Source organism: Rhinolophus sinicus, linkage group LG18 (assembly GCF_036562045.2).
Source record: "Rhinolophus sinicus isolate RSC01 linkage group LG18, ASM3656204v1, whole genome shotgun sequence".
In the NCBI taxonomy this organism is placed as follows: Eukaryota; Metazoa; Chordata; class Mammalia; order Chiroptera; family Rhinolophidae; genus Rhinolophus; species Rhinolophus sinicus.
The window spans coordinates 1,539,964-1,553,445 of record NC_133767.1 but is presented as its reverse complement, the minus strand read 5'-3'; the positions used below and the strand labels follow the sequence as shown (position 1 = coordinate 1,553,445).

The following is a 13,482-nucleotide window of genomic DNA, read 5'->3' as shown; positions in this document are numbered from 1 at the left end:
AAATCTCACTGACGTTTTCTGGAGAAATGGAAAAACCCATCCTAAAGTTCCTATGGAATTTCAGGGGATGATGCAAGATAGTCAAAACAATCTTGAGAAGGAAGAACAACACTGGCCGTCTCACACTTCCCGATTTCAAAACTTACTGCAGAGCTCCAATAATCAAAACAGTGGGGGACAGACACACAGACCAAAAGAATAGAACGCAGAGCACAGATAAACTTTCCACACACGGTCAAACGATTCTCAATAAGGATGCCAAGACCAGCCAATGGAGAAAGGACAAGCTTATCAACAAATGGTGCTCAGAAAACTGGATACTCATGCAAATGAAAGAAGCTGGACCTTTCCCTTACACTGTGTAAAAAAATTAACTGAAAATTAATCAGATACAAACATCAAGAGCTAAACTATAGAAGAAACACAGGGGAAAATTCTCATGACTTTGGATTTGGCAATGGTTTAAGTATGACACTAAAAGCATAGACAACAAAAGAAAAAAAATCGATAAATTGGACAACGTCAACATTTTTAAAACTTCTGCATCAAAAACACTGAGTATGGATGGACAGGGTCATTGAAAACTCAGGGTCCCATAAAAACGGTGAAACTTCTACAGAACGTTGTTTTTCATTTTTCTTTTCCTTTATTTTTAAAAGTCTGAATGAGGTTGATTCAAGGAGAAAAAAACCGGGGCGGGGAAGAGTAATTTAACCACCTTGCATGCCATGACTCCGTACAAAGAATTCTCTCCAACTACAGTCAAGTTCATTCCGGCAAATGAATGACAAACATTTGAAGAATGATTCTAAACTAATTTTGAAAAAAATATAAGCTGCACCATAAACAGGCCCAGTCAGCCATCACCTAGAAGGAAGGTAGCCTGTTGCCTTGTAAAGGACCCAGGGCACCTCCTGGCATGCAGGCAGGGGGACAAGTCACACCCGTTCTGGCTGGAAATCTCAGAGACTTGGGGACAGTAGGGGAAGCGCTGGAACGCCCCCGTCTCACCTGCGCCCTAAGTGCGAGTGGCCTTTAAAATCATGACACTTTTCCTCTAAGCCTTGAGGTACTGTGAGAACAGAAGGCACTCACTACCTTCAGACCAGGTCAATTTTATCCCAAGTTAAGATAAAAACAATTTGTTCACTCGAACACCACCTGACTCAGGGCCTCCTGCTTTGCGATCAGAAGATAACGGCCTCCAGGAATTGCAAGGGCTCCTTGCTGAACAACAAGCAACACTGTCACATTAGATTCCACTTAAGATACAGATGAGAATGACGATAAGACTTGGAACTGAGACCCAGAGGTTTTACGGCCTTGGGTAACTGATCCTTTAACCCCTTGGCGAGGGCAGCAAACGGGGAGGGTCCTGAAGCAGAGCTCTGCCCTTGACAGACAGCTCCCAGAGCTGCCCCCGTTCCCTCGTCACCACAGGCTTTGCTCTCCCCAGAAGCCAAGCCAGCTGTTACCTGCGCAGCCCATTGGATCTGCGTGTGCCACGCTCCCAGCAAGGCATCGTACAGTCCGCTGAGCTGTCGGTCCAGGGGCAGGTCACTCTGGCACAGCTCCTGCCAGGCTGCTAAGAGCTGCACCTGCAAAGGCAGAACAAGGGGCCGTAAGGGCCACGCCAAGACCTGCTGCCCTGCCCTGCTACCAGGGCACCCGCGTGCGGCTCCTCTCCTGCCCAGTCACGGCCCACTCATGACCATGCACTTCAAAAAGAGGCAGAAAAAACCCAAACCGCTTACACTTACCTGCTCCGATCACCAGTCAAAGCTTGAATCTGTCGCCCTCTAAGTGACCCTTTCTCCTTCCATCTCGCCCCACAAGAGGCCAATCAATGTACTTCCGCTCGGCAGGCTCCCCCCTCCGAGCAGAACTTAGGGGTCTGCGTGAGTGTGCCTTTTAGCTTCACGTGCTGCCACTACTGCTTTAACCACACGTGAGCACTGGGCTGGAAGGAAGCCGTCAAGGTTTCCAGAAGCTACTTCGACAGCCCGAGAGAATGGACTCAATTTGATGGCTACTGACAGCTCATGAAGCTTAAGGCACGGATCTCCCTTACAATACAAACATGGGAAAAATCAGCACAACTTTCAGTTTGTAAATGAAATCCAGCCATGAATATAATAAAAGAGACTAAAACTGAGGACTCTTTTTCCGGCCGGCGATGAAGTGAATCCACAGGCTGGAACAACAGCACCCCCTACTGGTACTTAAGAGGAAACAGGCAGCGCCAGGAGGCGGCCTTCGCCAGCGCCTAAGAAACCAGGGGCGCCAAGCCGGCCTTCTAAGCACTCCCCAGACGGACGCACCCGCAGCCTCTCACCTTGTGACACTTGTAGTAGTACGCAAGAAGTTGGGGCATCCGGTCGATTTCCGTGAAAACCTTCACGAACACTCTGGACTGATCTACAGGAGAACAATAAAACATGCATGTGCTATTACCAGGTTTTCTGCTGTGGCCGAGACAGAATTCACAGGAAACATGCGGACACACGCAAGCTAGTCCCTACCTCGACAGTGGATCACCACATGCGTGAAGGTCATAAATATGAAAACTAAGTAAGGCTGAGGGCAGAACGTGTGTCTGCACTCGACAGAGCAAGCCTCAGCTGGTTTTCACCAGCACAGCCATCAGCGTCACCAGACAGCTAGGATTCTACATCGGCAAGGTGATGCTTACACGGGGACAGAACATGAATTAGGCTCGGGGCTGGGGCTCATCTTCCCTGGAGAGAGTGTGTCTGTGGGGCGTAAGTGGAAAGGAGATGCGGGCTCTACCCAAGGCTTCCATACGCAGAATCGGTAAGAGCAAGTCGCTGTGGGTGAGCCCGCTGTCCGCTCCTACTCAGGACGTCTTCCAAAGCTTCTCCGTGTTATGACTTCACTTTAACCTTGGGGCCACCCGTGAGTTAAGCAGATGGAGACACTGCCAGCAGAGTAAATAAGCTGATCGAGATCGCACAGCTCAAAGGGCCAAGCCCGTCTCTTGGTCAGGGTCCCGATATCCTCTAACTCCTACGACTTGTCCAAAATGACAACTGACAGACACAAGATCTTAAATCTCAGATCTGGCAAAGAATTCCAGAGCTGGGCTGGTCCAAAGCAGAGAAGAAGCGAGAGCTCCAGAAGGAAAGATTCTGGGGAAAAGGGGGAACACAGGAGAATGTCTTAGTCCCGTAACATGGCAGCTAGAAAACATCAAGAACTGCGGACGGTAAGAACAGGCGGGGGGGTCAAAAGGCAATCAGACATTGCAGGATGAACCGCAGCTGAACGGGAAAGGAATGAAAATCACAGCACCTGACCTCACTCTGTAAAAATGAGCTATGTCTAAAGCTGTGATCACATAAATGCTATTTGTTAATTCAATTTAAAATACGGGTAGAAAAGGAGCATGGAAGGGGAGAGGACAGGCATGAAAGTGAAATCCCTGGCTACAATAGGAAGCCAACAGACATCCTCTAAAACTGATACACGAAGTGATAAATTCGTTATGCAGAAATGCAAAGGGAAATCCCAGAGCTAAGAGCTCTGAGAAAGCAGCGGTCAGGAACAGCACGCTCTCTTTCCCTGTAAGAACTTAGTGCTATTTAACTTTTTCAATAGTGTAGCTGACGGGAAAAATGTAACTGAATTCGAGAAAAAGAAAAACGAAACCAACCCACTCATTGGTGGGTGTGGACCTCCAATTGGCAGCAGAGTTAAACGTGTCGACGCAGCCCTCCTCCCAGCAGAGCCTTGGGGACGGTCCCCTTTGGGTCTTGAACAAGACAAAGGAGGTAACGTTCCCTGACTGCCCGCCCGTGCCCTCTGGACCAGGAGCTGGCGCCTGCTGTCCTCAACCCTCCTGAGAATCAGACGGTCGCACTTCATGCTCACTTCACTAGGGGGAAACTGAGGTCTCGTCAGAGCAGCGGTCAAAGGCGTAAAGCTAGGTCTGTCCACGTGCCAGGTCAACACGGCTTCCGCTCAGCCGCACGCCTCAGACTTACTAACACACTGTTTACAGCGACAGACTCACTCCCTGAACAGAAGCGCCTTCGCCTGTTCAGGCAAACGACGCGGACCCAACCTCCCAAGCTCATCGCTCACAACTTCCCCACGTTCACGCCACTAAAACGGGCTTGATTGCTATCCTCCCACTCCTCTCCCATCCACGTCCGTTGTTCCCTCGCCCCCGTGCTTTCCCTCACCCACGGAAATCCTGCACCCGCGGGAAATGCTCACGCTGCAACTGGGGCAAACAAACCCAAACCCGTGCATACTCAATGCTACGCTTTCCCTGAAAGACACACAGAGGCAAAGGGAGGAAAAGCTGGAAGAAACTAAGTCATCTCCGGGTGGTGCACTCACTGCTACATCACTTTCTCTTTTACATTGTTCAAATTTCCAATAACCTGGATTGGTAGTACTTTGCTAATCAGGAACCATTTTTAAACGTGTTAAAAGTCATCTCCTAAGGTCCTGCAAATCGCAGCTCTTTCCTAAGCACGTCCCGCTTTTTCTCCGGCCGCGGCCGTGTCTGCCTCGCACTCCGCCCGCCGCAGGAACGGCTCGTGCAGGTCTCCGCCCGCCTCCCCCGCAGCCAAGGGCAGCGAGCGGCCTTAGCTTGCTCGTCTTTCTACGCCCTGCTGTCCTCACAGCATTAATATTTTGAAATATTTACCAGCTAGTTATGCCTTTGAAAATTCCTACTCGATCATACCAGATGGGAACTATAAAAACGCAAACAAACTCAGCTCCCACAAGCTCACGGACCTGGTGGCTCAAGGAGTAAGTAAATAATCTGGTAAATCTCAACATTCCACACATAGCACTGGACTCTAAGAGCCAGGTCTGATATCAAGTAATTTCTGACATGCTTCCCTAAGGGCAGAGGAAATGAGTAAACAAAGCACTTCTTCCAGGACAACTGCAGAAATACCCAGAGCCCAGCGCCGCCGCCCTCTCTCGTCTGCCCCCTTCTGGTCAAAGCGAAGATGCCACAGTCATAGAATTAAATTAAAAAGGAGGAAAGAAAAAAAAAACTGAGCCAGCAGGTGCCCAACCTTTTATATCTGCTTTGTTCCCCTTTATCTCTGGAAAGTCCAATAAACTGCTGAGAAGGAAAATCTGCAATAGCAACCACTGCGGAGATAATCCAGCTAAACTTCGGAGCCCTGCCAGGAAATCTCACTTTAATGGGCAGGAATCCATGAGTCAGAAAATGACTATTTGCCTTTAAAATGCTTATTATTTTCACAAGCTCACTTAAATACGTGCATCTTGCTGCTACATGCAAAATTATGCCACAAAAAGTCGCTTCCTCTTATCAGCTGAATTCACTGGTTTTATACAACGAAGCAGACAATGTGCACTTGGGGCCGTCACTCTGGGAGAGAGAAGGGTGACGCGTTGGGAATGTACTAACTTATCAGAGTTTTCCCTTTAAAACTGTCAGATAAAGGAGCACCTGTGGAGAAGCGGGGGCAGTGGGTCCAGACTATGCCGTCCTGCGTAAACAGCTGGGAAGGTAAGAAAACGTTTTACTGCTGCTTCCTCCAGGCTAACCCCTCACTTTGGGGAAGAAAGGGCAAGGGAGAGGTCAGTCAATGTGCTGGTTGGAACAGCTCTGGAAAATAAGAGACGATCACAACGTTCCCGGTGAGAGGCCCAACTCCTCAAGTGGCTCACTTAAGCCCTATGCATTTCTCCACATGCACGTTACCCCCAAGCAGAGAGAATCAGAAACCACTACTGCCCTCTGGGTACTGGTATGAACGCTGAAGTGTTAGGAGTGAAGTGTCCCCATGTCTACAATTTACTTTGAATGACATCAAAAGACTAAGACGAAGGGTGGAGAGGTGGTGGTGGGGGGGCAGATACATGACAAAGCAAATGTGACAAACGCTAATGCTAGAATCGAGATGGTGTGTTCACTGTACAGTTATTTCGACTTTTCTGTCCTGTGACAATCTCCATATAAAATGTTGACAAAAAGCAACCACCTGAAGTGAGAGGCAACTGCCGAGCTACGTGATCTAATCAACGCTGAGCCACTAAGGACGGAAGACTGAGGAGGCCATGTGTTTGGAAAGCGGGACTCGCAGAGGGGCCCGAGGGCCAACACGCACCGCCAGACTGCGAGGTGAAGGCGGCCACGATCTGCGGGCTGGCCAGGGCCTCCAGCCGGTTCTTCAGGGCCTCCAGGTGCATGCACTTCTCTGCGTAGTCGGGCGTGTCCACAAGCATCGCCAGGCTGTTCTGCATGCCCGTCAGCTTGGCGGAGATCACAGTGACGTCCTGGGGACAGAGCGCACAGACACACTGGCTTTGCCACAGCCCGCTGGCTACTGCAGTGACCAGGGACAGAGAGCGGAAACGCAGAGAGGCAGACGGGGGCCACGCACACCTGTGCTCACTACCGTTAGGATGCAAATCTGTGCACACTCCACGGACAGGGTCCCATTTTCCTCACCGACGGGAAAGCTTTTGAAGAATTAGTCGGTGAGGGTGCAAATGAAACAATCTGTCTCGTACCATAAATGCATGTGCTGTCTTTCTGGAAGGCGATTTGACAACACGCATCAAGAAAGAGCCTTAAAAATGTTCATTGAGCTGCTACTTCCTCTTCTAGAAATTTTCTAAGGCCGTAATCAGAGGGACCCAAAGATGTCAACATATTATCATTACTTAGGGTGGTTTTAGTGTTTCAATAACAAAAACCTGGAAACCTAAATCTTCCATAGTAACAAACAAAATATAAATTATGGGTCACTCGTAATGGCATGTAGAATATTGTGCAGCCCCTGAAAAGGTTTTCGAGGAGTATTAATGACATAGCAAAATACAGCTTACTATTAAGTGAAATAAACAAGATGAGAAAGTATATGGACACTAAAATATATAAATGTATATTACCTGTAATATATGCATGCACACAAAACACATACATAAGTACAGATACATACAAACACATAGAAAAATACCTAATAGACGTAAAAAATCTATTACTATGGAACGAGGATCATTTTTTCTTCTGCATATTTTTCTGAAGTTTCCAAATCTCGTAAGACAGCTAAATTTTGTTTATAATTGGAAAAATAAATGCTATCTTTTTTAAAGAATTAAGAGTGTAAGAACTAACTGCTTTTCATTCCAGCGTTCACCGTGCTTAAGGTGGGCCAGACACTGCAAGGCACAGATGAGGGAGGTGACACTGCAGCCCAGAGGTCACCATGTGTGGGGACAGAAAGAGTACTACACAATTTAGGACACAGCTCAGTGTCATGTCACAGCTGCACAGATGAGGGAGCAATTAATTCTGCTTCCTCACAGATGCGAGGAGCCAGCAGGGAGAGCTACGCAAGCAGGTGACACGTCAGCTGGACCCTGTGGGGCGAGTGAAGACCTACTGTGCGGTGGAGGAGAGGAAGGGCAGTTCCGGCAGAGAATGGAGGCGTGACAGGGATGGGGTGTGACAGCCCGGAAAGCATGAGAGTGACCGGGGAAGTGGAAAAGGCGGGACACAAACAGCCTGTGTGCAAGACCGGCTACGCCTCGTGGGTGGGCTTAGAATGTATCGGGAAGAAAATGAAGGCTAAGATGGGAGGGTGAGGACAGGAAAATGACACGGGCCAATGTATGCTTTCGATTTCCCCTGGTCCCACGCAGAGGACAAACAGGTGTGCGAGGGACTTGGCCCCAAGAGGCTCACGGCGCTGTCCATGGTGCAAGAGGACTGGAGAGCATCCTAGGGTGGGGGCGGGAGCTGGACAGAAACGGGGGGACAGGGCAGCTACGGGCTGCTGAGGTTCTGGCCTGGATGGAAAATGGCGCCACTTCCCAAGACACGGAAGCCAAAGAAAGAACCGACGGGAGCAGGTCTGGGAAGAAGTAATGAACTCAGATTTGAAGTGCCGAGGGGCCGTGGGGCTGAACGCCAGGGGAGTGGGGAGGAGAAAAGCAAGGTCTGTAACTTGCAGCTAAAGAATATTAGTTGTTCACTAATGCTAAACTCAGAGGCGGCATTTAAACCCACTCTCTCATACACACAGGCCAGGAATTCAGTAAGATCCGCAACCTCCCTTTTCGCGGCCTGTTTTATCGGGGCTGCTCCTGAACTCACTCTCGGGGACTAAGAAGCTTCAGGCACGCAGAGGGTACGAAGTAAAGAGGATGCAAAGACTCGGGCGGCCTCAGCCCTCCCCGCCCATGTCTGAGGGTCTCCGGACGCAGCTCTTTCCTACCCGTCCTGGTCCCGAGTGGGCGGCTGTCTCACTAGTCTCCCTAGACCTCGAGTTCCCACCTGAACAGGGGTGGCACCGCCCCTCACAAGGCCCCCACCTGAGTCTTGAAGGTCTCGTCGATGTCAGCGCTCAGCGTGCTCCACTTGTCCGCCTCCTGCAGAGACTCTGCGGCCAGCTGCATCCTGGACTTGACCTGGTCGATCTCCACCAACACCTGGAAGGGAAGACGGGTCAGAGAGCGGGAAGCGGCCTTGCCTTTCTCTACCTCCCCCCAGTGACCTGAGACCCCGTATCGCAGCACGCTCCTGTCTCAGGGGCTCCTGGGCTCCTCCCGCACCAGCCACGCGGCCCAGAGCCCACGAAGGAGCCGGCAGTGTGAGTCCGGGCAGCCTCCTTCTGAGAGCGAACGTCTTCCAAATCCAAGAGCCAGCACCGGACGGGAACTAAAATACCTTCATGGACTGAGATGTGTCCTCTTCAAATCTCCTAATGTCCTCCTTGACCAGAATCATTTGTTCTTTCAGGAAAGACGCCTCCTGTTTCAGCGCTTCCACCTCGCGCAGCACTTTGGGCATATTCTGCAGGGCCTGGTGACTCGTTTCTGCAGCCAGCACACAGGGACAGACAGGTGCACCAAGGTGACAATCAGACCGGTGACCAGGGAACAGTACGCGTGAATCAGGCGGCAGAAAGGAACTTTCTACCAACCGCCCCACCTTCCCTGGAAAATGGAGGGTGCGGCGGTGGAGGGGAGCTGGCCTCTGCCAGGACCACGTGCTCCCCAGACTGGTGGGTGAGGCCGTGTGACTGAACAGTGAACGAACCATCAGCGGACCCAACACCAACTGTTTCCCAGCACTGAGTTCAAGTTAAACTTCCTTTCGAGGACAGTGCACTAAAGGCGGACACGGGGTGAATGCCAGCGGCACACCCATCATCACACGGGCGGCCATCACGGGCGGCCACCTCTTACAGGTCAGAACACTGAGGCTCGTGCTGATTTCAGAGCTGAAACCGAGCCTTACACGTGCATGGGCTTCTGCTTTCCATGGTCTTTGCAAATGATAGTCCACAGACCCGCAACCACCATCGGTTGGAGCGCCGTTACAATGCAGGGCCCTAGGCCACCGTCCAGAGGTTCCGGGTAACGTCCTCTGTCTTGCAGGAGGTCTGAGTTACACTAGCTGCCTGCATTTGTGACAACTCGTCTCGCTCATCAGTTAAGATCCTCATTTCCCCGTGCATGGACTTGGTCTAATTAAAAGATGTAGTAAGTCTGGGAGGAGACCCGGTGAGGTCAAGGGCTCTGCCTCTTTAAATGTCCCAAGTGTAGAAGAAATGTGAACTTCTCTGCAGATCTGGAAGTGGGAGGGTTAACAGCACGGCCCCTTGACCCTTTAATGCGTCACTGGGAACCAAACAGAGCAGTCCAGGGTCTTCCGCCACACCGGGGCACGGGATGGGCCCTCGCATCTGGCAGATGTACCCCACTCTGCCTTAAAATAACACTCTGTTTCCTGCCCCAACTCAGCTAAAGTTCTAAGACCAAGAAAATAGACGGACACACAAAGACGCCTTCAGTGCGGAGACTTCACTACTTTCAACTGTACTGTTCCGGCCTAGCCCAGTCTCCCACCTGCCAAATCTCTCGCTCTTCAGGCCTGGCTGACTCCCTGTGCACCTTTTCCCCGTTCCACAGCCCCCCAAAATGTAGTCATGCTTGTATCCATCTCTGAACGATCACTTCCAACGGGTGCCTCTGGGAGGGTAAGGATCAGATTTTACTGCAAAGGGGCACAGGGGCACTTTTTGGGTAATAGTAAGATTCTCTATCTTGTTGGAGGTTTGAGTTGTAATACAGTGTTTCCCTGAAAATAAACCTAGCCAGACCATCAGCTCTAATGCGTCTTTTGGAGCAAAAATTAATATAAGACCCGGTATTATATTATGTTATATTATATCATACCCAGTCTTATAGTAAAATGAGACCAGGTCTTATATTAATTTTTGCTCTAAAAGACGCATTAGAGCTGATGGTCCAGCTCGGTCTTATTTTCGGGGAAACACGGTAGCTGCTTGCATTTGTGGAAACATATCTATCTCATCAGATAAGATCCATGCATTTCACCGTGTTAATTTTATCTAATTTAAAGAAAAAAAAAAGAGCTGTAAACAGACACTGAATTCTACTTATACTATTTAGGGCTTGAACTGAAACATTTAGAGGTGAAGTGTACTGCTCTCTGCAACTTACTCTGAAATGTCCATGAAAAAGTGAGCTGGGCCAAGGGCTAGGCAAATGGACAGATGTGTGGCAGAGCAAGAACAGTCAAATGTTAACTAGAGTCTAGGCAGTGGGTAAATGGATGTTCTCCACAAATTCTCTTGCCGTTGCCGTATGTTCAGCACCTCCACCCACAGTTGCTTAGTTCCAGAATCTGCCCTCGTCCTGATTTTCTCCCCTCCTCAGCCCTCACTCCAACCCGTCAGCAACTTCTCCCCTTTCTTCCTCCTAAAAATATCTTAAATCTACCCATTTCTCACCATCTCCACTGCCATCACCCCAGCAGACACCACGCTCATCGCTCCTCTAACTACAGCAATAACGTCCAGAATCGGGGCACAAACCAAACCATGTCACCCCCACCCCCCCGCCTTCACACTCGTTTTCAGTAAAATCCAAACTCTTTAAAGTGACATTAAAATCCCTGAACGATCTGTCCCTTGCTGGCCTCTCCAGCCTCTCCTGGGTCTTGTTCAGCAGTGTCTCTGGACCCTGGAAAACAGTTTGTGCCCAAGAAACACTTGCTGATGGGATGCACGAACCAACTGATCTCCCAGTCGGGGGCCTCGACATCTGCTGCTTGGACCCCTGCCATCACCGCTCTCCCTGGCAGATGTGGGCTTATCTTCATAAACATAAAGCTTTAAACCTCTGACTGCTTCTCCCTGCCAGCGGGAGGAAACCCAAACCCTCAGGATGGCCAAAAAGGCCTTTCAGTCTGACCCCAACCCACTTCTGCCTTACCTCCAGCAGAAGCCCCGCCACGAACGCTGTGATTCTCCAGTAATAATACTAATGAGTCATATGCACTGACCTTACTGCCGAAGCTCTGTGGGAAGGTCTCACCTGTCATCGCCCTAGCTAGGCCTTTCCATAGCCTCTGCCTCTGCATGTTACCCCTCCCTTTACCACCACAGAGGGAGCAGAGTATCCTGGGTAAGAGCCTGGGCTCTACAACCAACTGCCTGGGTTCAAATCCAGCCTCCCCCATTCACCAGCAACATGACGCTGGCCAACTTCTCTCACCGTGGTTTCTACCACTACCGCGTGGGGATAATAACTGCACCTTCCTCCAAGGACGACTGTCAGGCTTCAATCAGATAATCGTGCCAGTAAGGGGCACGTGTGACATTCCAGCCAAGTCTTTTCTTCATGGAGCAGGACACCTCTTTCACTGCAGGACATGAAGCGTGGCTGGGTCCTTCCACGACATGTCACAAGCATGGCGACATTCCTCACCACTTCAACAACTAAAGAAATTCCCACCGATTTCCAAATATTCCTGGGACAGGGGCAGGCACTGCCACCCCGGGGTGGGTACCACTTAGTTAATACACACACAGCACTTAGCACAGCGCCTGACATACGAAGCGCTGAAGGATTTGCTAGCACATGGCTGATGTCCTCCTTGCTTGGCCCTGTGAAGTCCTGGTTCAAGGTCTAGCGCAGGCAGGGGGAGCCCTTGACGACTGTCGTCCCAGACAGGCGGTGCCTGCACCCTCGCCCGGCTCGCCCAGCTCCGCTTCGCCCCCCAGTAAAGCCACGCCTCCCGGTAAAGCCACGCCTCCCGGTAAAGCCACGCCCCCAGTAAAGCCGCGCCTCCCAGTAAAGCCACGCCTCCCGGTAAAGCCACGCCTCCCGGTAAAGCCACGCCCCCAGTAAAGCCACGCCTCCCGGTAAAGCCACGCCTCCCGGTAAAGCCACGCCCCCCGGTAAAGCCGCGCCTCCCAGTAAAGCCGCGCCTCCCCGTCACCGAACTGTGCACGCAGCTTCCCCACGAAGCAGCGAGCTCCAGAAAGGGGCACTTTTGCCCATTTCTCGACAGGTGCAGCGTCGAGGCTCCACACCTAGTAAAAGATGCAAAGCACCATAGAGACTCTGCAGTGAAATCAGCGACGCTCTCCCCGCCGTTTCCTACCAGGCCCGGTTCCCGGACCCGAAGCTTCGGGTGGGCGGCCTGCGGCCCCGTCTCGCCCGCGGAGCTGAGCGGGCGGCAGGCGCGCGGGACGCGCCGAGTGAAACAGGCGGAGCATAGGAACCGCGTCGCGGGGTTAGTGAGACGGCCGCTGCCGGGCATCCTGTTTCATAAGTGACTTCCCTTAAAAGCTGGTTCGTCTCCGTTCTGGCCCGCCCGCCTTCCCCGCGGCCGCGAACGCGCGGAAACAGCGGTCCCCACGGTCATTCCCGCACCCCTTCCACGTAACTGACGACCATTACTATTCTCGAAGTCCACTCTCGTCACTTAAGTTTTAAAAGGGAACTTGACGGCGCCGCCTGAGGTGGGAAACCAAGACGACCACCGCCCCGCCCGCGCGCAGCGCCCGCCTCCCGCCGCGGGGAGCGCCCCGTCCGCCGCCCTCCGGGCCCGCAGCTCCGCCGGCGGCCGCTCACCCTCCACGGCGTGGTTCACCTCCTGGATGAACAGCTGCAGCTTCATCACCAGCGTGGCCGCGTGGCCGTCCGCCGGGCCCGCCGCCGCCTCCTTGGGGCCGGCCCTGAAGGCCGCGTTGACCCACTCCTTCACGTCGAAGTCTTCCGCCAGGAACTTGGAGAAGTCCATGGCCGCGCCGCTCGCCCGCGGCGTCCGGGCCTGACGAGCGGGGCTGCGGGCGGCCCTGCGAGAGCCGCGAGGCCGGCCTGCGGGGCGGCGCGCCGGGAGCCACACACGGCACCACACGCAGCTCGCCCCTCGGAGGCCCGTCCACCCGCGGAGGCGCGCGGCCGGAAGTGGCCCTCGCCACGCGCCGTACTGCTTCCGGAAGTGGGTGGCCGTTACCATGGCGACGGCCGGCGCTCCGGGGGTGGGGCGCGTGGGGGAAACGCCCCGTCTCCTGCCGACTTCCGTGCTTGTGGAGCATCTCCGTGAGCTTCCTCCAAGCCCGTGCAGGTAAGTTATTCTCCCCAACGTAGGCTGGACCGTGGCGGGGAGGCCGACCGTGCAGTCGCGAAGTGAACCCA

The 13,482-nt window shown here is 52.3% G+C and overlaps 1 protein-coding gene across 1 annotated transcript in view; it reads right to left on the bottom strand.

The window, feature by feature from the left end:
• COG7 (component of oligomeric golgi complex 7) overlaps window positions 1–13,276 on the bottom strand; it is a 39,831-nt gene extending 26,555 nt beyond the window's left edge. The window contains exons 1-6 of the mRNA XM_074322988.1: window positions 12,916–13,276; window positions 8,693–8,841; window positions 8,338–8,454; window positions 6,126–6,294; window positions 2,336–2,418; window positions 1,476–1,598 (exon numbers count right to left, since the gene is read on the bottom strand). Of these exons, the coding sequence (XP_074179089.1) occupies window positions 1,476–1,598; window positions 2,336–2,418; window positions 6,126–6,294; window positions 8,338–8,454; window positions 8,693–8,841; window positions 12,916–13,084 (810 nt within the window). The 5' untranslated portion in view covers window positions 13,085–13,276. The remainder of the gene's footprint in view (window positions 1–1,475; window positions 1,599–2,335; window positions 2,419–6,125; window positions 6,295–8,337; window positions 8,455–8,692; window positions 8,842–12,915) is intronic.
• Window positions 13,277–13,482: the final 206 nt, after the last annotated feature.